Here is a 26,612-nt window from a genome sequence, read left to right on the forward strand (position 1 = left end):
GCAGAGAATTCCAGAGATTCACCACCCTTTGAGTGAAGAAGTTCCTCCTCAACTCCGTTCTAAACCGCCCCCCCTTTATCTTGAGGCTGTGCCCCCTAGTCCTACTGTCTTTTTTGAGCGGGAAGAGTCTCTCCACCTCTATCCTATCCATCCCATTCATCATCTTATACGTCTCAATGAGATCTCCCCTCATTCTTCTAAACTCTAATGAATACAAGCCTAGTTTATTCAGCCTCTCCTCATAGCTCAACCCCCTCAACTCCGGTATCAGCCTAGTAAACCTCCTCTGCACTCCCTCCAAGGCCAAAATATCCTTGCGCAGGTGCGGCGCCCAAAACTGCACACAGTACTCCAGCTGCGGCCTCACCAATGCCCTATACAGCTGCAGCAAGACCTCCCTACTTTTATATTCAATCCCCCTCGCTATGAAGGCCAGCATCCCATTCGCCTTCCTGACCACCTGCTGCACCTGCAGGCTGGGTTTTTGCGACTCATGCACAAGGACCCCGAGGTCCCTCTGCACCGTCGCCTGCTGCAGTTTTTCGCCACGTAAGTAATAGTCCTTCCTACCATTCTTCCTACCAAAGTGGACCACCTCACACTTGCCAACATTAAATTCCATTTGCCATTTCCTGGCCCATTCGCCCAGCCTATCTAGATCCTTCTGCAGACTCTCCACACCCTCCGCACAATTTGCCTTTCCCCCAATCTTGGTGTCATCAGCAAATTTCGACACCCTACACTCGGTTCCCTCCTCCAGATCATCTATATAAATGGTAAATAGCTGAGGCCCCAGCACCGACCCCTGGGGCACCCCACTAGTCACCAACCGTCACATCTTTTCTCATAAAACAAACTTTATTTAATAACACAGATTAACTAGAACTCAAACAAATGAAGCAGCTTAACTGTTGCCCATTGAACAATATTTAAACGTGAATAGTAACAATGTTAATTTCTAACTTATCATTGTTTCAGTTCCAAATAAGCAACATTCTTCTTACAGACTTAAAAAAACACTTAATACAACCTATAAATTTATTTGCTACTTGAATGTAAACAGCCTTGAAGCTTACAGGAAGATTTAGTGGAGAGAGCAACTTGCTGTCTTCTGTCTTTAAAGAAATCCCAGCCAGATCCAAAAAGCTATTTATCTCTCTGCCACATACCTGACTCCTCCCATCAACCATACTATCACATGACCCTGCATACTTGATCCCACTTTCCATCCCTTCAATCAAAAACCCCATGGGATCTTCTCTTTTTGTAAACAAAAGTCCATTAGCTCTTTCCTAAGTAAACACATCAGGCGGGATTTTATGACCTCGCTCAACCCGAGACCGGAAAATCCCACCTGAGGTCAACAGTCAATGCCCCTCGCCTGCTCCAATTCATGATGGGCGGGGCAGTTGAATTCTAGCGTACAAATCTAAAATGAATAATAATCCTGCTCTCCCAGCACCAGAGCTGCATTCCTTCCAAACATATCGACTGCCTGTAATAAAAACTGGACTTTAAAACAGTCCCCTTATACATGAAAAAACAATCTATATATTTTTAGCAACTGTAACTATCATCACAACATGGAGACAAAAACTGTACACAGTATTCCAGTCCTGTTCTCTGTTTTTGTTTGAGTTTTGCATATGTAAGTGTAATAATCCGTATTGTGTCTCTGACAGCTTCACTGACTGTGATATCCGTAAAAGCCGTGTCTGGAATGATAACAAGTTCCATGAAGGGGCAGCTTCAGTTCCAGTATCCTGTATTCTATGTGATGGTTGTTATTATGGTCGCATCTTGCATTTTCCAAGTACAGTAAGTGTTTTCAGTCTGGGAAGGAAGGAAAGACTTGCATTTAAAGTTTTTAAAAGTTTATTTGTGAGTCACAAGTAGGCTCACATTAACGCTGCAATGAAGTTACTTAATCCTCTAGTCACCACACTTTGGCGCCTGTTCGGGTACGTTGAGGGAGAATTTAGCGTGGCCAATGCGCCTAACCAGCACGTCTTTCAAACTGGGGGAGGAAACCGGAGCACCTGGAGGAAACCCACGCAGACATGGGGAGAACGTGCAATCTCCACACAATCACCCAAGCTGGGAATCGAACCCAGGTCCCTGGCATTGTGAGGCAGGAGTGCTAATCACTGTGCCACCTCAATTTTCTGAAAAAAATCAACAAGCAAACGGGATTGGTTCCCCCCAGTCTGTCTGGCGTGAACTGAACCTCAATCATCCTACATTTTGGGAGGTTGGTTACTTCCCAGTTTTGGGAGAGGAGGCGGTCTAAACACACCGGGGAACTGGCTGGAAAGTGATTGGGTGCACTTTTAGAAGGGTGCTTCGATCTCCCAGATCACTGCAAAACATTCGCCAACATGCACAAGAGCAACCCCCCCAATCGATAAGGGGAACACCCCTCAGTGGAACTGTCTGGTTTAAGTTATAAGGAGAGGCTGGATAGACTGGAACTTTTTTCTCTGGGCCGTAGGAGGTTTAGGGGTGATCTTGTAGAGGTCTATAAAATAATGAATGGCTCAGATCAGCTAGATAGTCAATATCCTTTCCCAAAGGTAGGGGAGTCTAAAACTAGAGGGCACAGGTTTAAGGTGAGAGGGGAGAGATACAAAAGGGCCCAGAGGGGCAATGTTTTCACGCAAAGGTTAGTGAGTGTCTGGAACAAACTGCCAGTGGTAGTAGTAGAGGTGGGTACAATTTTGTCTTTTAAAAAGCTTTTAGACAGTTACATGGGTAAGAATAAAAGAACAAAGAAAATTACAGCACAGGAACAGGCCCTTCGGCCCTCCAAACCTGCACCGACCATGCTGCCGACTGAACTAAAACCCCCTACCCTTCCGGGGAACATATCCCTCTGTTCCCATTCTATTCATGTATTTGTCAAGACCCCACTTAAAAGTCACTAATGTATCTGTTTCCACCACCTCCCCCCCGCAGTGAGTTCCAGGCACCCACCACCCTCTGTGTAAGAAACCTGCCTCGTACATCTCCTTTAAACCTTGCCCCTCACACCTTAAACCTGTGCCCTGTCATAATTGACTCTTCCACCCTGGGAAAAAGCCTCTGACTATCCACGTTCATGTCTCTCATAATCTTGTAGAATTCTATCAGGTCGCCCCTCAACCTCTGTCGCTCCAGTGAGAACAAACCAAGTTTCTCCAACCTCTCCTCATAGTTAGTGCCCTCCATACCAGGCAACATCCTGGTAAATCTTTTCTGTACCCTCTCCAAAGCCTCCACATCCTTCTGGTAGTGTGGCGACCAGAATTGAACACTACATTCCAACTGCGGCCTAACTAAGTTTCTATAAAGCTGCAACATGACTTGCCAATTTTTAAACTCAGTGCCCCGGCCGATGAAGGTAAGCATGCCGTATGCCTTCTTGTGACTACCTTCTCCACCTGCATTGCCACTTTTGGTGACCTGTGTCCCTGTACACCCAGATCCCTCTGCCTATCAATACTCTTAAGGGTTCTGCCATTTCCTGTATATTTCCTATCTGTGTTAGACCTTAAAAATGTATTACCTCACATTTGTCCAGATTAAATTCATTTGCCATCTCTCCGCCCAAGTCTCCAACTGATCTCTATCCTGCTGTATCCTCTGATGGTCCTCATCGCTATCCGCAAATCCACCAACCTTTGTGTTGTTTGCAAACTCACTAATCAATCCAGTTACATTTTCCTCCAAATCATTTATATATGTTACAAACAGCAAAGGTCCCAGCACTGATCCCTGAGGAACACCACTTATCACAGCCCTCCATTCAGAAATGCTGCTGTCCTCTGTCTTCTATGACCGAGCCAGTTTCCTATCCCTCATGTAATGGGTATAGGAGGATATGGGCCAAATGCTGACAATGAGGACAAGCTTAGTGGCTTTAAAAAAAGGGCAACACAGACAAGTTGGGCCGAAGGGCCTGTTTCCACACTGTAGACCTCTATGGGGTCCCTAGTATGTCCCCCTCCGCCCAGGGTCTATATTTACCTGGGTGCCCCGACGGATTCCATTCACTTGGTTGATGTTTTCCAAATGTGTGACGAGGGTGGGGGGGTTGGCGAGGAAGTCCGCTAATTATATTGTAATTAATTAAAATGCAGTTCCTGATCTGGGTGGGAATCTTGTGGGACATCAGTGGCGGACCCGGGGGGCGGGGTGGAAATGAGATCTCACCGGCGAGACTTCCGACTCCCGTGAGATTTTGCTCCAATTCCGCCATTTGCATCTGCGGCGATCGTGAGCGCAACATCTCTGTGAGAGAGAAAGGCCATAACCACAGAGCATCAATATCAAATAGTCAGCAATAAATCCAGGAGGGAATTCAGAAAAAAATGTCGGTATCCAGCGAGTGGTGAGAATGTAGAAGTCCCGATCGTGTGTGTTTGAGGGAAAACTAAACACGTGCGAGAGGAGGGCATCGTGAGTTCGCACGATCAATTTAGATTGGCCGGTCTCTGTGTCCTGCACCCTTGTTAGAACTGAGCTGTCTGGTTCACTAATCAGTCTCCTTCCAGAACATCGTTACCTTCTGCTCATTAATACAGAAGTCAGTGTCCTCTTGTCCTCTGTAACACTTCTCCCCCCCTCACCATAACCAGTTTCCCCGCGTTGCTGTAACTCCAGCTCCAATCACTGAGAACTGATGCACACCAGCCCCCTGACATTGAATCTGACAGTGTCGCACCCCCTCGGCACCGCACTGACTTAATGTCACACTCACCTTTGAATTTCAAAAGTCTAGGCCCATCGTAGGATCCCTACAGTGCAGCAAGAGGCCATTTGGCCCATCGAGCCTGCACTGACTCTCCGACAGAGCATCTTACCCAGCCCCATCCATGCCCATCAATTCAGTGAGACATTTTGGGAGACCAAGGAGCAATTTAGCACGGCCAATGCATCTAACTTACACTTTACCCAAGAGATTGGGTAGACTGGGGTTGTTCTCCCTGGAAAGACGGAGAATGAGGGGAGACCTAATAGAGGTGTATAAAAGTTTGAAGGGCATAGATAGGGTGAACAGCTTTTTCTGAGGTCGGAGGTGATGAACATGAGGGGTCACAGGTTCAAGGTGAGGGGGGTGAGGTTTAACTCAGATATCAGAGGGATGTTTTTTACACAGAGGGTGGTGGGGGCCTGGAATGCACTGCCAAGCAGGGTGGTGGAGGCGGACTCGCTGGGATCGTTTAAGACTTACCTGAATAGTCACATGAGCAGCCTGGGATTGGAGGGATACAAACAAATGGTCTAGTTGGACCAATGAGCGGTGCAGGCTTGGAGGGCCGAAGGGCCTGTTTCCTGTGCTGTACTGTTCTTTGTCCTTTATATTTCGGACTATGGGAGGAAACCGGAGCACTCGAAGGAAACCCACGCAGACACAGGGAGAACGCGCAGATTCCACTCCACACAGACAGTGACCCTAGGCCAGAATCGAATCCAGGTCCCTGGCGCTGTGAGGCAGCAGTGCTAACCACTGGGCTAGCTTGCCACCCCCAAATCTTGAGCATGTAAATCCAGGCTGATGCTGTAGGGTAATATTGAGGGGCTGCTGCACTGTCAGAGGTGCTGTCTTTCAATTGAGGCATTAGACTGAGGCCACCCTGGGCAGACCCAGACACAACTGTGTGGAACGGCAGGGGTCTCTGCCCAGTGTCCAGAACGTGTGTACCTCACAAGCGAACTCTCTTTATGGAAAAAACAGAATTATTTGGACATTACCACACTGTGCTGTGTACAATCAGGTTTCTGCTGCGATTCCTACATTTCAACAACGTGATTACACTTTAGAAGTACTTGATCGGTTGTGAAGAGGGTTGTTACGTCAGTGAAAGGCAGTTCCTCCTCATTGTATTGGAGCTCTTGTGAATGAAAAGGTGTTAGGATTACCGGGGGCTGGACTCAGAGATTGCTGTTCATGGGCTTCAATTGTGATTTTTGTTTTTTGCTTTGCAGATTCTTGAACCAAGCTATGAAACTCTATAACGCGACAGAAGTGGTGCCAATCAACTTTGTTTTCTTCACAACCAGTGCCATCATAGCAGGTACGATAACGCTCCCCTCCGTGCTGCTGGATAAACTGTCCAGGTCTCTGCTGGATTAGAATGTGGTGCAGTTATTGGGAGCAGCACCTCACAATCTTCACTTCATGAAGAAAGGAGTATTGTTCAAATGCCCCCCCCCCTTCTAAACCCTCAACTCTTCCACCCCCACCCACCCCCGCCCCCCCCTTCTGAGGAACAGAAAATGGACGCTCGCTCACACTGGACTCTGTCACGTGTTTCAATCTGCCTTTTACAGACTTGGGGTGGGATGGTAGGTCTGTCATATGAGGAGAGACTAAGTCGGTTAGGATTATATTCATTGGAGTTTAGAAGAGTGAGAGGGGATCTGATAGAAACGTATAAAATTCTAACAGGGTAGATTCAGAAAGAATGTTCCTGATGGTGATGGAGTCAAGAACTAGGGCCCACAGCTTGAGGATAAGGGATAAACCTCATAGGACTGAGGTGAGGAGAAATTTCTTCACCCAGAGGGTGGTGAATGTGTGGAATTCACTCCCACAGAAAGTAGTTGAGGCCAAAACACTGTCTGATTTCAAGAAGAAATGAGATACAGCTCTTGGGGGCTAAAGGGATATGGAGGGGAAGAGGGGGATCAGAATACTGAGTTCGATGATCAGCCGTGATCAAAGTGAATGGTGGAGCAGGCTCGAAGGGCCAAATGGCCTAGTCCTGCTTCTAGTTTCTATGATTTTCCACGTAACCCGCCTTGTGTTTCGTGGCAGTCGCCATTTGCCGACATTGGGATCTCTGGGTCCCGCCATTGTTAACGGGTACCCTTCGCCTCCGTGAAACCCAGGGTGGGGCTACACCGTCGGCAAAGCCAGAAGAGCCCGCCGGCGCGAACGTTTGGAAAATTCCAGCCATGTTTTGTGATTTTGCCACCCCTTATTGCAGTCTTGTCGGAACAGGAGACGGCCACTCAGCTCCCCCCCCGCCACCGAGCCCCTGATGCTGTTCGGTCAGATTATGGGTGATGTATATCTGAACAGCTCACCTTACCCTGTGTGGTCCTGAATCCTCCTGAACAGATCAAAAATCTCAGTTCTGAGATTTCCAGTGGGCTCCCGAAACATGAATTGGGTAAAAGATTCTCCTTAAGAGGAGAAAATGGCTGGATTTTTACTGTCCCTTCCACCAGGGGAATTGGAGCGGGAGAGTGACGGACAACGGGGAAAGGTTTGTTAGCCTCGGGTGGGGATTTTACAGTTCTGGGGCCGAGCAGGCTGTAAAATCCGGCTTTCCAGCCGCGCGCCAATCCCACAGGATTAATTACAGAGCCGCAGTCACTGCAGGGTATCTGTAATTCATTTGTAAAACTCGCTGTGGCCTGTTCTGGTATTCAGAACAAGCCTGATCTCTGTGTCAGCAGCCAGTGTAAGCTGTGATTTGGTCAGCCAGTATATTACTCATGCACAATGAATAATTAATAACCGTAGCAACTAATGATGGTTTTATCAAGAAGCTGCCGGCCATTTAAGAACCAGAAATTCCTAATGTGAGTTTAAATACCAGACCAGGGAAGATTGTCACTCAGTACCACACAGCTTACAATGCCTGCCAGGATTTTAAATTAGAGCAAAACGTTAAGGAACTTACGATCCCTGCAGTGCAGAAGGAGTCCATTCGGCCCCCCCCCCCAGGCCCTATCCCCACCTATTTAATCCCCTTGACAGTAGGGGACAATTTAGCATGGCCATTGGATTGCGGGAGGAGGCCAGAGCACTTGGAGGAAAACCCACGCAGACACGGGGAGAACGTGCAGACTCCGCATAGCCAGTGACCCAAGGCTGGAATTGAACCCGGGCCTCTGGCGCTGTGAGGCAGCAGCGCTCACCACTGTGCCACTGTGCCAGCCTGGGGCAGCTACCTAGTACATGAAGGAGAAAGATAAGGTTTTCTCACTCAAAACACGGGGAGTTTGACCTCCTCAGAGCAGAGAAGGGTAAGGGGAGGTTTTTCTTTCCATGTGCCTGACGAGATTTTAATAGAGGACAGAGGCTTAAGGCATTTGGAAAAGGAATCAGGAAAATATGAGGAGAATGTACCTGAGAAATAGTAGGCCATTCAGCCCCTTTAGCCTGCTAGGCCATTCAAAAGATCATGGATGATTTGTTCGTGTTTCCAGTTCCACATTTCCATCTACTCAGAATCACCTTAGATTCTTGTTGAGCGTTCCGTCGTAAAAGTGACCCTGTTTCCACCACCTTCTGAGGTAGAGAGTCCTAAAGTCACACAACCCTCAGAGAAAAGTATTCTCCTTATCTCTGTCCCACAAGAGTGATCCTTAATTTTTAAAACAGTGGTTCTGGGCTCAGCCACAAGAGAAAACATCCTTTCCACTTGTCTATGTCTGGTGGTATTATTGCTAGAGTATTAATCCAGAAACTCAGCTAACGCTCTGGGGACCGGGGTTCGAATCCTGCCAAGGCAGATGTTGAATTTGAATTTAATTTTAAAAATCCGGAACCGCGAATCTACTGATGAGCATTGTTGGAAAAATCCATCTGGTTCACTAATGACCTTTAGGAAAAGAAATCTGCCCTTCTTCATCGGTCTGAGTTTTGGGGATGAAAGGGTTGATTTATGAGGAGAGATTAAACAGTTTGAGCTTATACTCACTGGAGCTCGGAAGGATGAGAGGGGATCCGATCGAGGTGTATAAAACTGTAACAGCGATTGATAAATGTAGACCAATTGTTTCCCCCTTGTGGGGCAGTCTAGAACAAGAGGTCACAGGTATAGGCTGAGGGATAGTGGATTTACAACTGAGATCAGAAGGAGCTACTTCTCACAGAGGGGGGTGAAGTTGTGGAACTCGCTGCCCCTTAGAGTCTGAATCATTGGATGTTTTCAAGGAGGGGATGGATTTATTTTCAATAGAAAGAGGGTTAAAAACGTATAGGGAACAGGTGGGGATTGGAGACCAGGGAGCGATCAGCCATGGTCTGATTGAATGGCAGAGCAGGCTCAAAGGGCTGAATTTGCTACTTCTGCTCCTAATATCGATGTACCTTTCCTTACACCGTCTGCCCTACATGTGACACAACAATGTGGTTAACTCTCAACTGCCCTCCAAGGGCAACTAGGGATGGGCAATAAATGCTGGCCCAGCCAGTGACTCCCAAGTTCAACAAGTGAATAAAGAAGAAATACAGTTCAGGATCAATACTTCAATCATTCCTCTGGACTCCAGTGGAAACCAGCCCAGCCTGTTTTCAACCTTTCCTCATAAGACAACCCACTCAGTCCAGGTATCAATCTAGTAAACCTCCTCTGAATCACCTCCAAAGTATTTACATTTTCTTTAAATAGGGAGATCAAAGCAGCTCAGACAAACTGAGATGTGGGGCCAGAGTCTCTGACCTCACCCATGGCTGGGATTCTCCAGTCCCGCTGCAGCGAGTGGAGATTTGGCTGAGCGCCAGATTCTCCATTCTCGTGGACCGAATTCTGGTTGTGGTCTCACCAATGCCCTGGACAACTGAAGCGTAACATCCTTTCCTTTAACAAAAAAGAGAAAATTCTGGAAGAGTCATATGGACTGGAAACTTCAATACTGTTTCTCTCTCCACAGATGCTGCCAGATTGGTGAATTTTTCCAGCATTTTCTGTTCTAATTCGTAGTATTTTACTTTTCTCCTCCAATTCCTCTTGTAATAAAGGATAGAATTCCATTAACCTTCTTGATTACTTACAGTACCTACATACTAACGCCCTGTGACTCATGCACTAGAACATCTTGATTCTTCTACTCCTTAGAATTCACAGCCGTTCTCCATTTTCTGTTCATCCTGTCAAATAAACACCACAATTTCCCACACACTCCATCTGCCAGATCTTTGCTCACTCACTCAACCTATCTATATCCATCTGCAACCTCCTTACGTCCTCTTCAGAGTATACTTTCCCACCTGTCTTTGTGTCATCTGCAAATTTAGCTAGCATTCCTTTTCTCACCTCATTGAAGTCATTGATATAACTTGCAAAAGATTGAGGCCCAGCAAAGACCCCTGAGACTCCACTGATCATATCCTGCCAATCAATAAAAAAACCCATTTATACGTACTCTGTGTTTAAGGGAGATGTGCGGGTTGTGTTTTTCATGCAGAGAGTAGTGAGTGCCTGGAAGGTGTTGCCAAGTGAGGTGGTGGAAGCACATTAGCAACATTTAAGAGGCATCTGAGTGGGTACATGAACAGGGAGGGAATATGGTCCGAGTAAGAGCAGAAGGTTTTTTTCTTTAGTTAGAACATAGGAACTAGGAGCAGGAGTAGGCCATCTGGACCCTCGAGCCTGCTCTGCCATTCAATATGATCACGGTTGATCTTTTTGTGGACTCAGCTCCACTTACCCACCCGCTCACCATAACCCTTAATTCCTTTGCTGTTCAAAAATGTATCTATCTTTGCCTTAAAAACATTCAATGAGGTAGCCTCAACTGGGCAGGGAATTCCACAGATTCACAACCCTTTGGGTGAAGAAGTTCCTCCTCAACTCAGTCCTAAATCTGTTTCCCCTTATTTCGAGGCCATTCCCCCCCAGTTCTAGTTTCACCCGCTGGTGGAAATAACTTTCCTTCTATCTTATCTATTCCCTTCATAATCTTATATGTTTCTATAAGATCTCCCCTCATTCTTCTGAATTCCAATGAGTATAGCCCCAGTATAGTCAGTCTGTACTGAGCAGAGCACCATGATTAGCATGGGCTTGGAGGGCCAAAGGGCCTGTTCCTGTGCTGTTCTTTTCTTTGTTCTAATACCCAAGAAGCTCGACACGACCCAGGACAAAACAGCCCATTTGAATGCTATCCCTTCCAAAAATATTTAATCCCTCCACCACCAATGAACAGTGGTGACCATGTGTAACCATGTAGATGATGAATGGGATGGATAGGATAGAGGTGGAAAGACTCTTCCCGCTCAAAAAAGACAATAGGACTAGGGGGCACAGCCTCAAGATAAAGGGGAGGCGGTTTAGAACGGAGTTGAGGAGGAACTTCTTCACTCAAAGGGTGGTGAATCTCTGGAATTCTCTGCCCGTTGAAGTGGTGGAGGCTGCCTCGCTAAATATTTTTAAGACGCGGGTTGATGGGTTTTTGATAAGAGAGGGGATTAAGGGTTATGGGGAGAGGGCGGGAATGTGGAACTGAGCCACGACAGATCAGCCATGATCTTATTGAATGGCGGGGCAGGCTCGAAGGGCTAGATGGCCTACTCCTGCTCCTATTTCTTATGTTCTTATGTTCTTATGTAACGTCTACAAGATGCACCATGGCTCCTTGCAGCATCTTCCAAACCCCCGGCCTCTCCCATCGAGGACAAGAGAACACCACTTGAAAGTTCCCCTGTGAGCCGCTCACCGCCCTGATTTGGAAATATATCCCTATTCCTTCACTGTCACTGGGTCAAAGTTCTGCAGCTCCTTCTCTAACAGCACTGTGGATGTATCTACACTTTGGGGACTGCAATGGTTCAAGAAGGCAACTCACTAACAGCTTCTCAAGGGCAATTAAGGATGGGCAATAAATGCCAGCGACGTCCACATCCCATAAATTAATTTAAAAAAACTCCTCATACTCTCTATGCAGAACCTCTTCACTAGTTGTACCTGTGTTGTTGGTACTTACAGAGACACCGACATTGTAATCCTCCCCCTCCCAATGCAAGTTCCTCTCGAGTGGATATTCCGAACCCTTGCACTGGGCAGACAGCACAACCATCTGGACTCTCGCTCTTTGTGTCTATCCCCTCACTATACTATCCCCTACCACCACTACACTCCTCCTTGCTCAATGCACTTGATTATCTTCCTGCACCATGGTGCCATGGTCCCCCATCTACCCAGCAGCCCCCCCACTCTCACCCACCCAGCAGCCCCCCCCCCACTCTCACCCACCCAGCAGCCCCCCCCCCACTCTCACCCACCCAGCAGCCCCCCCCACTCTGACCCACCCAGCAGCCCCCCCACTCTGATCCAAACAAGCTGAGAGAAACTTAAACCTATGGGAAGATTGTAGAGGCTGTGATTCCTATTCAATGGAGTAGAGTTTGGTGAATGGGGAGGTTTGGGAGGTTTGGTGGGGGGGGTGCGTGGGAGGGGGCTGGGGATGGAGGGGGTTTTCATTTCCTTTTGCCTTTGCTACCTTTCCCCCCCCCTGGTGGGATTGATTCCCACTTTACCAGAGGGACAGCAGCATCTGGGAAATGGTTAAGGTCTTTTCTATTCCTAATGTTTACAGTAGTATCGGTCAATGGTTCCCAACCTTTTATATATCATGGCACACCTTGATATTCTGAAAATTATGGTGGCAAAGTGATTAGCACTGCTGCCTCACAGCATCAGGGGCCCGGGTTCAATTCCAGCCTTGGATGAGTGTCCACGTGGAGGCTGTACATTCTCCCCGTATCTGTGTGGGTTTCATTGAAATTCATAGAAACCGTACAGTGCAGAAAGAGGCCATTTGGCCCATCAAGTCTGCACCGACCACAATCCCACCCCGGCCCTACCCCCATATCTTTATGTATTTACCCGCTAATCCCTCTAACCTACATATCTAAGGGCACTAAGGGGCAATTTTAGCACGGCCAATCATCCTAACCCGCACATCTTTGGACTGTGGGAGGAAACCGGGGCACCTGGAGGAAACCCACACAGACATGAGGAGAATGTGCAAACTCCACGCAGACAGTGACCCAAGCCCGGGAATCAAACCCAGGTCCCTGGAGCTGTGAAGCAGCAGTGCTAACAGTGAAGAACTTCTTCACTCAAAGGGTGGTGAATCTCTGGAATTCTCTGCCCGTTGAAGTGGTGGAGGCTGCCTCGCTAAATATTTTTAAGACGTGGGTTGATGGGTTTTTGATAAGAGAGGGCATTAAGGGTTATGGGGAGAGGGCGGGAAAGTGGAACTGAGCCACGACAGATCAGCCATGATCTTATTGAATGGCGGGGCAGGCTCGAGGGGCCAGATGGCCTACTCCTGCTCCTATTTCTTATGTTCTAACCACTGTGCCGCCCAGGTTTCCTCCAAGCGCTCCGGTTTCCTCCCACAAGATGTGCGGGTTAGAGGGATTGGCCACACTAAACGTGTGGAATTGCAGCGATAGGGCAGGGGAGGGGGCCCTCGGTACGATGCCCTGTCGGTGCAGACTCGATGGGCTGAATGGCCTTCTCTGCACTGTCGGGATTCTATGAATAATTGTACAGCTCTTCCAAAGATCTGTCACAGGGCCAGTGGACAGAACAGTCTCCCTTCTGTGTCATACGATTGTGAGCAGTACTTTCATTGGTATGAGAGGGAGTGATTCCGAGCAGAGAATGGTCAGAGGAAACACAGAATAAGGGCTGTGGTCTTATTGTGAGAGACACAATCTTCCAGCCAAGTCTTGCTGTCAAGAACATGAATGACTGACTTTATCCTAAGGGCAGCAGACACAAGTGAATAGCATGTGTCTTGATAAGACCATTGTTAGTTGCTATGGTTATTAATTATTCACCGTGCACAAGCAACACACTGTTTGACAGCCAGCACCTGGGAATTATTTGGAGCCAGTGTTGTTTGAATATGAGTTTTGTGTTGATGTAAAGATGCGATTGAACCTTTGGGGTGCTCTCATCACAAGCTCCATTCGTAATAGAATAGAATAGAATCCAGAAGGTGATCATTCGGCCCATCGAGTGTGCGCCGACCCTCCGAAAGAACACTCTACCTAAGTGCACTCCCCTGTCCTGTCCCTATTACCCCGCGCAACGGTATAGAATTATGGTAGTAATTCATTCTCCACACACACACACACACACACACACAACCCACCACCCCCCCACCCCCCCAGCTCTTTGGCAGGGCTGGCCATTCAATCCATTCCCTGGCTTGTTAATGTTCTCCCTTCAACTATTTACCTGGTTCTTTTTGGAATGTTAATTCATAAGAACTAGGAGCAGGAGTGGGCCATCTGGCCCCTCGAGCCTGCTCTGCCATTCAATAAGATCATGGTTGATCTTTTAGTGGACTCAGCTCCACTTACCCGCCCGCTCACCATAACCCTTAATCCCTTTACTGTTCAAAAATATATCTATCCTTGCCTTAAAAACATTCAATGAGGTAGCCTCAACTGGGCAGGGAATTCCACAGATTCACAACCCTTTGTGTGAAAAAGTTCCTCCTCAACTCAGTCCTAAATCTGCTCCCCCTTATTTTGAGGCCATGCCCCCAAGTTCTAGTTTCACCCGCCAGTGGAACCAACTTCCCTGCTTCTATCTTATCTATTCCCTTCATAATCTCATATTTCTCGATAAGATCTCTCTTTATTCTTCTGAATTCCAACGAGTATAGCCCCAGTCTACTCAGTCTCTCCAAGTCTACTCGGTTTCTGAGTAGACTTTTCGATGCCCTGTCAGGCATCACGTTCCAGACCAACATAGTTTGCTGCGTGAATTAGTTTCTCCCCACGTTGCCTCTGGTTCTTTTGCTCATTGCCTTGAATCGGTCTTCTCTGGTTACTGCACCACTCCCTTAGTTTTTAAAATTGTATTTATTCATCCGTTATATGTGGTCTAGCATTTATTGCCCATCCCTAATTGCCTCTTGAGAAGGTGGCGGTGAGCTGTCTTCCTGACACCCGCTGCAGTCCATGTGGTGTAGGAGCACCCACAGTGCTGTTAGGGAGGGACTTTGACCCAGCAACAGTGAAGGAACGGCGATATAGTTCCAAGTCGGGATAGTGAGTGACTTGGGAGAGGGGTTTGGCGGTTGCCATATTCAGGTGCATCTCCTGCCCATGTTCCCCATGGGTTTGAGAGATCCTGCCCCTGGAATTGGTTTATTTTTATTTACTCGATCAAAACCTTGTCAGGATTTTGAACAGCTCCATTAAATCGTCTCTTAACCTTTTCTACTCCTGAGAGAATAATCCCAACTCTAATCCCTTCACAGAATTGAAATCCCCTCTACATCCTCTCCAAGAGCTATACATCCAACCCAAAGTGCCTCCAATTAGACACAGTGCGGATCGAACCTGTCATTTATAAAGGTTTAGCATATTTGCCTATATTAATAAAGTAAGAAGTCTCACAACACCAGGTTAAAGTCCAACAGGTTTATTTGAAATGACGAGTTTTTGGAACGCTGCTCATTTATCAGGTCACCTAGGCAGTGCTCTGGAAGCTGGTGATTCCAAATAAACCTGTTGGACTTTAACCTGGTGTTGTGAGACCTCTTACTGTGCCCACCCCAGTCCAGCACCAGCATCTCCACCTCATACATTAATAAAGTCAAGGGCTTAAATCTTCCATCTCTGCCCTGATAGCAACTTTGTGTTTTTTTAAGTTCAATTATTAGTGTCACAAGTAGGTTTAGATTAACACTGCAATGAAGCTACTGTGAAAATTCCCTAGTCGCCACACTCTGGTGCCTGTTCGCGTACGCAGAGGGGGAATTAATCATGGCTAATGCACCCTAACCAGCACGTCTTTCAGACTGTGGGAGGAAACCGGAGCACCCGGAGGAAACCCAGGCAGACATGGGGAGAAAGTGCAAACTCCGCACAGACAGTGACTCGAGCCGGGAATCGACCCTGGGTCCCTGGCGCTGTAAGGCAGCAGTGCTAACCACTGTATATCAGAGATGGGCTGGAGAATTTGATGCACCATTGAAAGATCCACAAAATCGTACACGGCAGAGGGAGGCCATTCAGCCCAGTGAGCCTGCACTGACCACAATCCCACCCAGGCCCTATCCTCATAACCCCATGCATTTACCCTCACTAGTCCTCCCGACACTAAGGGGCAATTTAGCATGGCCAATCAACCTAACCCACACATCTTTGGGATGTGGGAGGAAACCGGAGCACTCGGAGGAAACCCACACAGACATGGGGAGAACATGCAAACTCCACACACAGAGTGACCCGAGCTGGGAATCGAACCGGGGTTCCTGGTACTGTGAGGCAGCAGTGCTAACCACTGTGCCACCGTGTCACCCCTTCATCCATTGACCTCGGGCAGGAATTTCCTATCTTGGGATGGGCGGGAATGGAAAATCTCACCCATTATATTTAGTAACCTTCTTGTCTTCTCCTGGCATCCTCAAAGGTTTGTGTGCGTACAGAATCTCTGCCCCTGCGCTCCTGATAAAGTTGCACCTTTCATTTTGCATCGCCTTTTCTCAGTCTAGATGCCAAAATGTTTATTTTAAGTAGCATTTGTAATGCACTCACTCACTTTAACACACAGAATGATGGAGAGCATTGCAATCTGTTACAGTCTAAACATATGTTTCTATACAATTTGGAGACCTTAGACGGGTTACTGTTTCAGCAGTATTTAGACACTGAAAACTCTGGTAGAAGATGGAATGTGTTATTCTAACTATGGTTCTGTATTTCTTTTATTATAACTGCAGGAGTGATATTTTATCAGGAGTTCCATGGTGCTGCTTTACTTAATATATTTATGTTCTTATTTGGGTAAGTGATTAAACCAGCCATTAGTAAACAAAAGGCAGAATTTTCTGGCTCTTTCCATTGGTTCTGCTTAATTCTTTCTTTAAAAGTTTAATTATTAGTGTCACAAGTAGGTTTACATTAACACTGCAAAGAAGTTACTGTGAAAATCCCCCAGCTGCCACAGTCCGGCACCTATTCGGGTACACTGAGGGAGAATTTATCATAGCCAATGCACCTAACCAGCACATCTTTCAGAATGTAGGAAGAGGCCAGAGTACCCGGAGGAAACATGAGGAGAATGTGCAAACTCCACACAGACAGTGACCCAAGCCAGGAATTGAACCCGGGTCCCTGGCGCTGTGAGGCAGCAGTGCTAACCACTGTGCCACCGTGCCAAAAGCCCCTGGACTTTGGACCAGCTCACAGTTTTTTGCAGTCCCCCCAACTGCGTCAGAACTGTAAAATCCCACCCTATCTCCCACTGCGCCAAGACTGTAAAATCCCACCCTATCTCCCACTGCGCCAAGACTGTAAAATCCCACCCTACCTTCCACTGCACTGGGACTGTAAAATCCCACCCTATCTCCCACTGCACCGGGACTGTAAAATCTCACCCTATCTCCCACTGCGCCAAGACTGTAAAATCCCACCCTACCTTCCACTGCACTGGGACTGTAAAATCCCACCCTATCTCCCACTGCACCGGGACTGTAAAATCCCACCCTATCTCCCACTGCACCAGGACTGTAAAATCCCACCCTACCTTCCACTGCACCGGGACTGTAAAATCCCACCCTATCTCCCACTGCACCGGGACTGTAAAATCCCACCCTATCTCCCACTGCACCGGGACTGTAAAATCCCACCCTATCTCCCACTGCACCGGGACTGTAAAATCCCACCCTATCTCCCACTGCATCAGGACTGTAAAATCCCACCCTAACCCTCACTGCGCTGGGACTGTAAAATCCCACCCTATCTCCCACTGCATCAGGACTGTAAAATCCCACCCTATCTCCCACTGCGCTGGGACTGTAAAATCCCACCCTATCTCCCACTGCGCTGGGACTGTAAAATCCCACCCTATCTCCCACTGCGCTGGGACTGTAAAATCCCACCCTATCTCCCACTGCATCAGGACTGTAAAATCCCACCCTAACCCTCACTGCGCTGGGACTGTAAAATCCCACCCAGTCTTCCACTGCGCTGGGACTGTAAAATCGCACCCTATCCCCTCACTGCACTGGGACTGTAAAATCCCACCCTATCTCCCACTGCGCTGGGACTGTAAAATCCCACCCTATCTCCCACTGCACCGGGACTGTAAAATCCCACCCTATCTCCCACTGCACCGGGACTGTAAAATCCCACATTCAGCTTCCCACTTTCTTTGTTCAAGATTTTACTGCAATGATGTGGAGATGTCGGTGTTGGACTGTGGTGAGAACAGTAAGAAGTTCACAACAGGTTAAAATCCAACAGGTTTATTTGGTAGCACAAGCTCTTGCAGCACTGTCCCTTCATCAGGTGAGTGGACAGTTGATTCACAAAAGGGCTGATAGAGACACAGACTCAACTGCAAGATAATGGTTGGAATGTGAGCCTTTACAGGTACAGACAATGGAAGTGGAGAGAGGGTTAAGCAGAGGATAAAGAGGTGTGAATTGTCTCAAGCCAGTTAGCAGGATTTTATAAACCCAGGCAAGTTGGGCGTTACAGATAGTGTGACATGAACCCAAGATCCCGATTGAGGCCATCCTCATGTGTGCGGAACTTGGCTATCAGTTCCTGCTCAGCGACTCTGTGTTGCGTTTCTTGAAGGCTGCCTTGGAGAACACTTACCCAAAGATTAGAAGCTGAATGCCCATGACTGCTGAAGTGTTCCCCGATAGGAAGGGAAGAGTCCTGCCTGGTGATGGTCGAGTGGTGTCCATTCATCTGTTGTTGTAAAGACTGCATGGTCTCGCCAATATACCATCCCTCGGGACATCCTTTCCAGCAGCGTATCAGGTAGGCAATGTTGGCCGAGTTGCAAGTACTGTGTACCTGGTGGATGGTGTTCTCACATGAGATGATGGCATCCGTGTCGATGATCTTGCAGAGGTTGCTGTGGCAGGGTTGTGTGGTGTCGTGGTCACTGTTCTCCTGAAGGCTGGGTAGTTTGCTTTGTACAATGGTCCGCTTGAGATTGTGCGATTGTTTGAAGACAAGTAGGGTTCGTCTTCATCGATGAACATCTCGCCAAGGCCATCCCCACACCCTCACAACTTGCCTTCAAACAACCACACAACCTCAAACAGTCTGCAGCAGACTGATTATCTGTGAAGACTCACATTCCAGCCATTACTTTACAGTTGAGTCTTTATAAGCCCTTTTGTGAATCAACTCTCCACTCACCTGAAAAAGGGGCAGTGCTCCGAAAGCTCGTGCTACCAAACAAACCCATTGGGCTTTAACCTGGTGTTCTTAGAATCATAGAAACCCTACATTGCAGAAGGAGGCCATTCGGCCCATCAAGTCTGCACTGACCACAATCCCACTCAGGCCCTACCCCCATATCCCTGCATATTTACCCACTAATCTCTCTAACCTACTCATCTCGGGACTCTAAGGGGCAATTTTTAGCATGGCCAATCAACCTAACCGGCACATCCTTGGACTGTGGGAGGAAACCGGAGCACCCAGAGGAAACCCACGCAGACACGAGGAGAACGTGCAAACTCGGCACAGACAGTGACCCGAGCCAGGAATTGAACCCGGGTCCCTGGAGCTATGAGGCAGCAGTGCTAACCACTGTGCTGCCCCTTAGTTTAGCAAGGCGCTCAGTTCATGGGCAATTAGGGATGGGCAATAAATGCTGGCCCAGCCAACGATACCCACATCCCATGAATGAATGGAAAAAAATCGTGTGCCTTGATGCCATGCCTTGTTAAAGCTGAATGGTCCTTCTACCGAGTTGCTTTTTCACCCAGTGACGTGTGGACAATGTTTTACAAATTGAGGCTGCCTTGTAAGTGTTGAATGGTGTTCAAGGCCAACATTGGACAGTCAGAGAGCATGTTTTGTCTTTGGTGTTTCAGTCATGTCTTGTTTCAATATTCCTAGGTGTATACTGTCATTCCTTGGAGTTTTCCTGATAGCCAGAAACAGAGAGAAGCGGACAGCTGAAATCCCATATATTGACCTGGGCACCATTCCAAGTACGAACAATTGAATGTGGTTATTACATTTGTCAGTTCTGTTCGTTTTATAAAACATGGGCGAGGAAACAAAGAGGAAACTGCCAGCGATTAAATACAACACAACTTCCAGAGCTCAGAGATATGGCAGAATGTCAAACAAAACTACATCTTAGCAGTTGTTGTTTAGTTTGGAGAGCTGGTAAGGTTCATAATGATTAAGTTGACCACAAGAGCAGTGGAAGAGGGAATATGTAGAGGCATTTTGGATAGGTGCAGGAAGAATAGGGTTGTTGCAGTGGGAGATTTTAATCTCCCTGGGGTGAACTGGAAGGTGCCTAGAGCTGGGGGTTTGGACGGGGAGGAATTTGTAAAATGTGTATTGGAAGGGTCCTTGGAGCAGTATGTAGATAGCCCGACTAGAGAGGGGGCTATACTGGATTTAGTTCTGGGCAATGAGCCGGGTCAGGTAGTTGAGGTTGCAGTAGGGGAACATGTGGCTAACAGTGACCACAACTCTGTCTACTTTAGGATATTAATGGAAAAGATGAGTGCTGTCCTAAGGGGAGGGTGCTAAATTGGGGGAAGGCTAGATACAGCTGGATTAGGCAGGAGCTTAGGGATACAGACTGGGATAGGCTGTTGGAGGGCAAGTCCACGTTAGGCATGTGGGAGTCTTTCAAGGGAAAACTGAAATGGTTGCAGGAAAGACATGTGCCGGTTAAGAGGAAGGATGGGAAAAGTAGGATTAGAGAGCCGTGGATTACTGGGGATATTGAGGACTTGGTCAGGAAGAAACGAAAGGCGTCTGTTAGGCCTGAGCAACTGGGAACAGAGAGAGTAGGAGGGACCTCAAAAGGGGAGTTAGAAGGGCAAAAAGGGGGCATGAAATGGCTTTGGCAGGTAGGATTAAGGAAATTCCAAAGGCGTTTTACTCCTATGTCAGGAACAAAAGGGTGGCTAGAGGAAAAATCGGTCCTCTCAGGGACAGAGGAGGGGAATTGTGCTTAGAGTCCAAGGGAATGGGGGAGATCCTGAATGAATACTTTGCGTTGGTATTCACGAAGGAGAGGGGCTTGATGTCTGGTACAGTCTTCGAGGGAGCTGTAGACAAATTGAAGGAACTATCCATTACAAGGGAGGAAGTGTTAGGGCTTTTAGGTAACATTAAAACTGATAAATCTCCGGGGCCCGATGGCATTTATCCTAGGCTGCTTAAGGAGGCGAGAGAAGAAATTGCTGGGCCTCTGACGCAAATCTTTGTCTCTTCTTTGGACACAGGTGAGGTCCCAGAGGACTGGAGGATAGCGAACGTGGTACCGTTGTTTAAAAAGGGTAGGAGGGATAGCCCGGGTAACTATAGGCCGGTGAGTTTGACGTCAGTGGTAGGCAAGTTGATGGAGAGGATTCTTAGGGATAGGATGTATGGGCACTTAGAGCGTTGCGATCTGATTAGAGATATGCAGCATGGCTTTGTAAAGGGGAAGTCTTGCCTTACGAATCTGGTGGAACTTTTTGAGGAGGTGACAAAAACGGTCGACGAAGGACGAGCTGTTGATGCCATCTATATGGATTTCAGTAAGGCGTTTGACAAAGTCCCTCATGGTAGGTTGGTTGAAAAGGTTAAGGCTCATGGAATACAAGGCCAGGTATCTAGATGGGTTGAGAACTGGCTTGGTAAGAGGAGACAGAGAGTAGTAGTGGAAGGGTCCTTTTCTAGCTGGAGGTCTGTCACTAGTGGTGTGCCGCAGGGCTCAGTACTGGGACCTCTTCTTTTTGTAGTATATATAAATAACTTGGAAGAGGGAGTAAGTGGTGTGATCAGCAAATTTGCAGATGACACTAAGATGGCTGGATTGGCGGGCAGTGAGGAGCAGTGTCTGGCAATACAACAGGATATAGATTGGCTGGTATATTGGGCAGATATATGGCAAATGGAGTTTAATCCTGATAAATGTGAGGTGATGCATTTTAGCCGAAATAATGTAGGGGGTAGTTATGTGATAAAGGGTAGACCTATGAAAAGTATAGGAACGCAGCGGGACCTGGGGGTGCAAGTGCATAAGTCTTTGAAGGTGGCAGTACAAGTGGAGAAGGCTGTGAAGAAAGCTTATGGTATGTTAGCCTTTATAGGAAGGGGTATAGAGTATAAGAGCTGGAGTATAATGTAGCAGTTGTACAGAACGTTGGTTAGGCCGCATTTGGAGTACTGAGTCCAGTTCTGGTCACCTCAGTACCAGAAAGATGTGGAGACCCTGGAGAGAGTGCAGAGGAGGTTTACCAGGATGCTGCCTGGTATGGAAGGACTGGGTTATGAGGAAAGATTGGGCAAATTGGGGCTGTTTTCCCTTGAAAGACGGAGACTGAGGGGAGATCTAATAAGAGGTATATAAGATTATGAAGGGTATAGATAAACAGTGGTAAACTTTTTCCAAGATTGGAAACACACATTACAAAGGGCCACGGGGTTAGGGTGAGGGGGGCGAGGTATAATTCGGATGTTAGAGGGAGGTTTTTCACCCAGAGGGTAGTGGGGGTATGGAATGCTCTGCCAAGCAAGGTGGTGGAGGCAGGCACGCTGGAGTTGTTTAAGGGATACTTAGATAGGCACATGAGCGGGATGGAGATGGAGGGATATAGGAGACTGTTTTAAATAAGGATCAGGAGCCTTGGGACGTCCCTGGGAATCAATTGATTCCTATGGACCTTCCAACATATTTTCTGGCTCACTTGTTTTACTTTTGAGCTTCTGGAGATTCCCTTGAATGTTTGTATAAGGATGTGCATGTTATTGATGTTTTTCTCTTTTAATCCACAGGTACTTCGGTCCGCCTTGTTGTCCAACAAGGGGCTTATACACGCGATGGGTCGTACAAGGGCTGCTCTTGGATGTTCGAGAATAGCCTAGTACATCATGTCGTTAGTGTGCGCTTAAACTGGACCAGATGCTGGGCAACACGACAGCTCAGTGACTATCGCTGTTTGCTGTGCAGATACATGGATTTGGGCCGGTGTCTGTGGGAGTTTGCGCATTCTCCCCGTGCTTGCGTGGGTTTTCTCCGGGTGCTCCGGTTTCCTCCCACACCCCAAAGATGTGCTCTTAGGCTGATTGGTGTAACAAATTGTCCCTAAATTAGTCTCCCCTCAATCTGGTTTCCAATGTGGAGTACCATAAGCGTAGACAAGGGTCATGGGTGGAGAGGGGACTCACAATGTTGAAATGGCGGCGCGGGTTCGTTGGGCCGAAGGGCCTGTTTCCCGTGCTGTGTTGTCCTTTGTTCTTTGACTCCTAGTACAAGCCCTGGATGTTTACTGTGCGGAATACACAACTCCATAATCGCTAGTGCAAAGTTTCAACAAAATGCATTTCCCTATTGGCTGTACTAAGTTGCCCTTTGGTATCCAAAGATGTGTAGCTCAAGGGGATTAGTGGGGTAAATGTTTGTGGTTATGGGGATTGGGCCTGGGTGGGATGCTGTGTCGGAGAGTTGGTGCAGAATCAATGGGCCGAATGGCCACCTTCTGCGCTGTAGGGATTCTATTACCAAATGCTGGGTAGTGGGATCAGGCCGGGGGAACTTGTTTTTCATCCTGTGCTGACACAGCGGGCCGTCGGACCTCTTTCTGTGTTGCTCACCTTCTGTGTGGTTCAGTAAAAAGCATTATCAGTGGATAGGACGGGTCTGGCATTAACTCTGGCTTAAAGAAGCTTGAAGAATGATAATATATTTAAACATGGTGGCACGGTGGTTAGCACTGCTGCCTCACAGTGCCAGGGAACCGGGTTCGATTCCCAGTTTGGGTCACTGTCTGTGTGGAGTTTAAACATTCTCCCCGTGTCTGTGTGGGTTTCCTCCGGGTGCTCCGGTTTCCTCCCACAGTCCAAAGATGTGGGGGTTAGGCGGATTGGCCATGCCACATTGCCCGTGAGTGTCAGGGGAATTAGCAGGGCCAATATATGGGGTTAGGTCCTTGGTGGGACCATTGTCAGCACAGGCTCGAATAGCGTCCGTCTGCACTGTACGGATTCAGTGATTCTAACACATTTTTCTATTTTTCGACAGAGGAGAGTAACACAGAGAGAATTCAACCCGACCTGAGCCACATCAATTCTTACGGGACCGTACAGGATGGAGAACGCAATCATGACTCTCGGGGCGAAGATGCAAAATAACCATTAAAGCAGAAATCAGGATCCTATACTCTGGCTGAACCTTAACACTTCATCAAGTTAAATCATCTTAGTTTTCTATCCCAGATGGGGCTCGGAACTCTGGTTTGACAATATTATGTCTCTTACTCTGCACTGTTGTGGCTCAGTCAGACAAGACCAGTGTTTATTCTGGAAAACAGCACTCTCCGCTAACGACGCCAACACATGTATTGAAAGGTCGCTCTTTCTTAGCGACCTTTCTCCGCATTGGACAACGCATTTTCGGCTGAAAATGTTCACACACAACTCCTGACAAATGGACACAAATTTATTCCAAGATTCAGACAGAGAAAGAAGACAGAAACCCTCTCTATTATTTATTTTCTCTGTTGTGTGAGACGCACTGGAGAGGAAGGTCAGCTTTGGCTCTGCCACTTGATGGACCTGCAGAGAAAAATCAATCAGTAAAAATGTCAGCTATTCTAGGGTAATGATGTCAATTATTTTGAGAAGCAGGAACATGCACTCATACACTGTCCTTACTGACCTCAGGACCAACTAACGCTCAAAATACAAGGACTGCGGGACCCAAATTTAAGTCTTCTGCAAGAGATGTGGGATTATGTGAAGAGCATTTTTTTTACAGAGGGAGCGGTGGTGACCTGGAACTTGCTGCCTACGAGAGGGGTGGAGGTGGAAGCAGAGATGATAAATGATTGCACCAGGCTAATACTGGAGATGAGGGGGTTAGCTTATAAGGAGAAATTAAATAGACTGGGCCTGTACTCGTTGGAGTTTAGAAGGATGGGGGGGAATCTTATAGAAACATACAAGATAATGAAGGGGATGGATAGGGTAGAGGTAGAGAGATTCTTCCCGCTTAGAACTAGAGGCACTACCTCAAGATAAGGGGGGGGGGCAGTTTAGATCAGAGTTGAGGAGGAACTTCTTCGTTCAAAGGGTGGTGAATCTTTGGAATTCTCTGCCCGTTCAAGTGGTGGAGGCTGCCTCGCTAAATATATTTAAGTCACGGGTAGATAGGTTTCTGATAGACAGGGGGATTAAGGGTTATGGGGAGAAAGCGGGAATGTGGAACTGATCCACTTCAGATCAGCCATGATCTTATTGAATGGTGGGGCAGGCTCAAAGGGCTAGATGGCCTACTCCTGCTCCTATTTCTTATGATTTCAAACAGCACTCCACAGAACCCCTACAGTGCAGATGGAGACCATTCGGCCCATCAAGTCTGCACTGACCACAATCCCACCCAAGCCCTATTCCCGTAACCCCACATATTTACACTGTTAGTCCCCCCGACACGAGGGTTAATTTAGTATGGCCAATCAACCTAACCCGCACATCTTTGGACAATGAGAGGAAACCAGAGCACCCGGGGGAAACCCACGCAGACACGGGGAGGATGTGTGGACCCCACACAGACAGTGACCCGAGCCGGGAATTGAACCCAGGTCGCTGGAGCTGTGAGACGGCAGTGCTAACCACTGTGACAGCCAATTTGTGCACAACAAGATTCCACAAGCAGCAACATGACTGGATAGGTTTGGGTGGTGTTGGATGAGGGATAAATCCAGGTCAGGAGATGGAGGAGTGTTTCGATATGGTGCCATGAAACCTTTGACATCCCTCTGAATGAGTAGGTAGCCCTCCCCAGTAATGCACTGGACTGCGAGCCGAGGTTGTGTGGACAGGAACCCGGAGTGGGACTTACATCCTCAGTGTTAAAGTACTGTATTTACAAACATCAGTCATTTATTACCTTAATCCACGGGATAGGATATTTATTTTAGTCAGTTTGGAGAATATACTTATTACTTGATTCTTTCAAATGTTAAAATTCTGCTGTCACCATGAATAAAATGGTTTGCTGTTGAAAATATATCATTAACTCAGTGCCTCAGAATAAACCAATAGTGGTGGTTCAGGATTTGGTCACTCCCTTACTTGACCCTGATGCATCTGTTGCTGCTTTTCATTGAATCGTACAGAGCAGAAGAGGCCCTTTGGCCCATCGAGTCTGCACCGACATGCTAGAAACGGCTGATCTCCCACCTAATCCCACTTACCAGCACTTGGCCCATGGCCCTGAATGTTGTGATGTGCCAAGTGCTCATCCAGGTACTTTTTAGAGGATGTGAGGCATCCCGGGCAGCGCATTCCAGACCCTCACCACCCCCTGGGTAAAAAAGGCTTTTCCTCACATCCCCCCTACACCTCCTGCCCTCTGTCTCCTTGTAACCGACCCTTCAACTCAGGGGAACAGCTGTTCCCTATCCATTCTGTCCATGTCCCTCATAATCTTGTACACCTCAATCAGGTCGCCCCCTCAGTCTTCTCTGCTCCAACAAAAACAACCCAAGCCTATCCAATCTCTCTTCATAATGTTCCATCCCAGGCAGCATCCTGGTGAATCTCCTCCTGCATCCCCTCCTGTACGATCACACGTTCCCTATAATATGGTGACCAGGATTGTACACAGTATTCCAGCTGTGGCCTCATCAAAGATTATAACTCCATTGTAACCTTCCTGCTTTTGTAATCTATGCCTCAATTGATAAAGATGAGTTTGCCATGTGACTTTTCACCATCCGACTAACATTGTTTATAGATCGTAGAACCCTACAGTGCAGAAAGAGGCCCTTCGGCCCATCGAGTCTGCACCGAACACAATCCCACCCAGGCCCTACCCCCCCCGTATCCCTACACATCATACCCACTAACCCTCTAACCCCCATTACCCGAACAT

General features: G+C 47.6%; 1 protein-coding gene across 4 annotated transcripts in view; it reads left to right on the forward strand.

Moving 5' to 3' along the window:
- The window catches only part of nipal2 (NIPA like domain containing 2), a 94,119-nt gene extending 68,416 nt beyond the window's left edge, over window positions 1-25,703 (forward strand). For 3 of the 4 annotated variants that reach the window (XM_080195010.1, XM_080195012.1, XM_080195013.1), the window contains 5 exons: window positions 1,683-1,818; window positions 5,968-6,056; window positions 16,474-16,537; window positions 19,622-19,716; window positions 23,760-25,703. In XM_080195010.1, coding sequence (XP_080051136.1) covers window positions 1,683-1,818; window positions 5,968-6,056; window positions 16,474-16,537; window positions 19,622-19,716; window positions 23,760-23,869 — 494 coding nt within the window. In that variant the 3' untranslated portion in view covers window positions 23,870-25,703. Of the gene's footprint in view, window positions 1-1,682; window positions 1,819-5,967; window positions 6,057-16,473; window positions 16,542-19,621; window positions 19,717-23,759 lie in introns of those variants that run through there. The other variant, XM_080195014.1, reaches the window with a different exon arrangement.
- Window positions 25,704-26,612: the final 909 nt, after the last annotated feature.

This window comes from Carcharhinus amblyrhynchos, chromosome 8, assembly GCF_965287045.1.
Source record: "Carcharhinus amblyrhynchos chromosome 8, sCarAmb.v2.hapA, whole genome shotgun sequence".
NCBI lineage: Eukaryota > Metazoa > Chordata > Chondrichthyes > Carcharhiniformes > Carcharhinidae > Carcharhinus > Carcharhinus amblyrhynchos.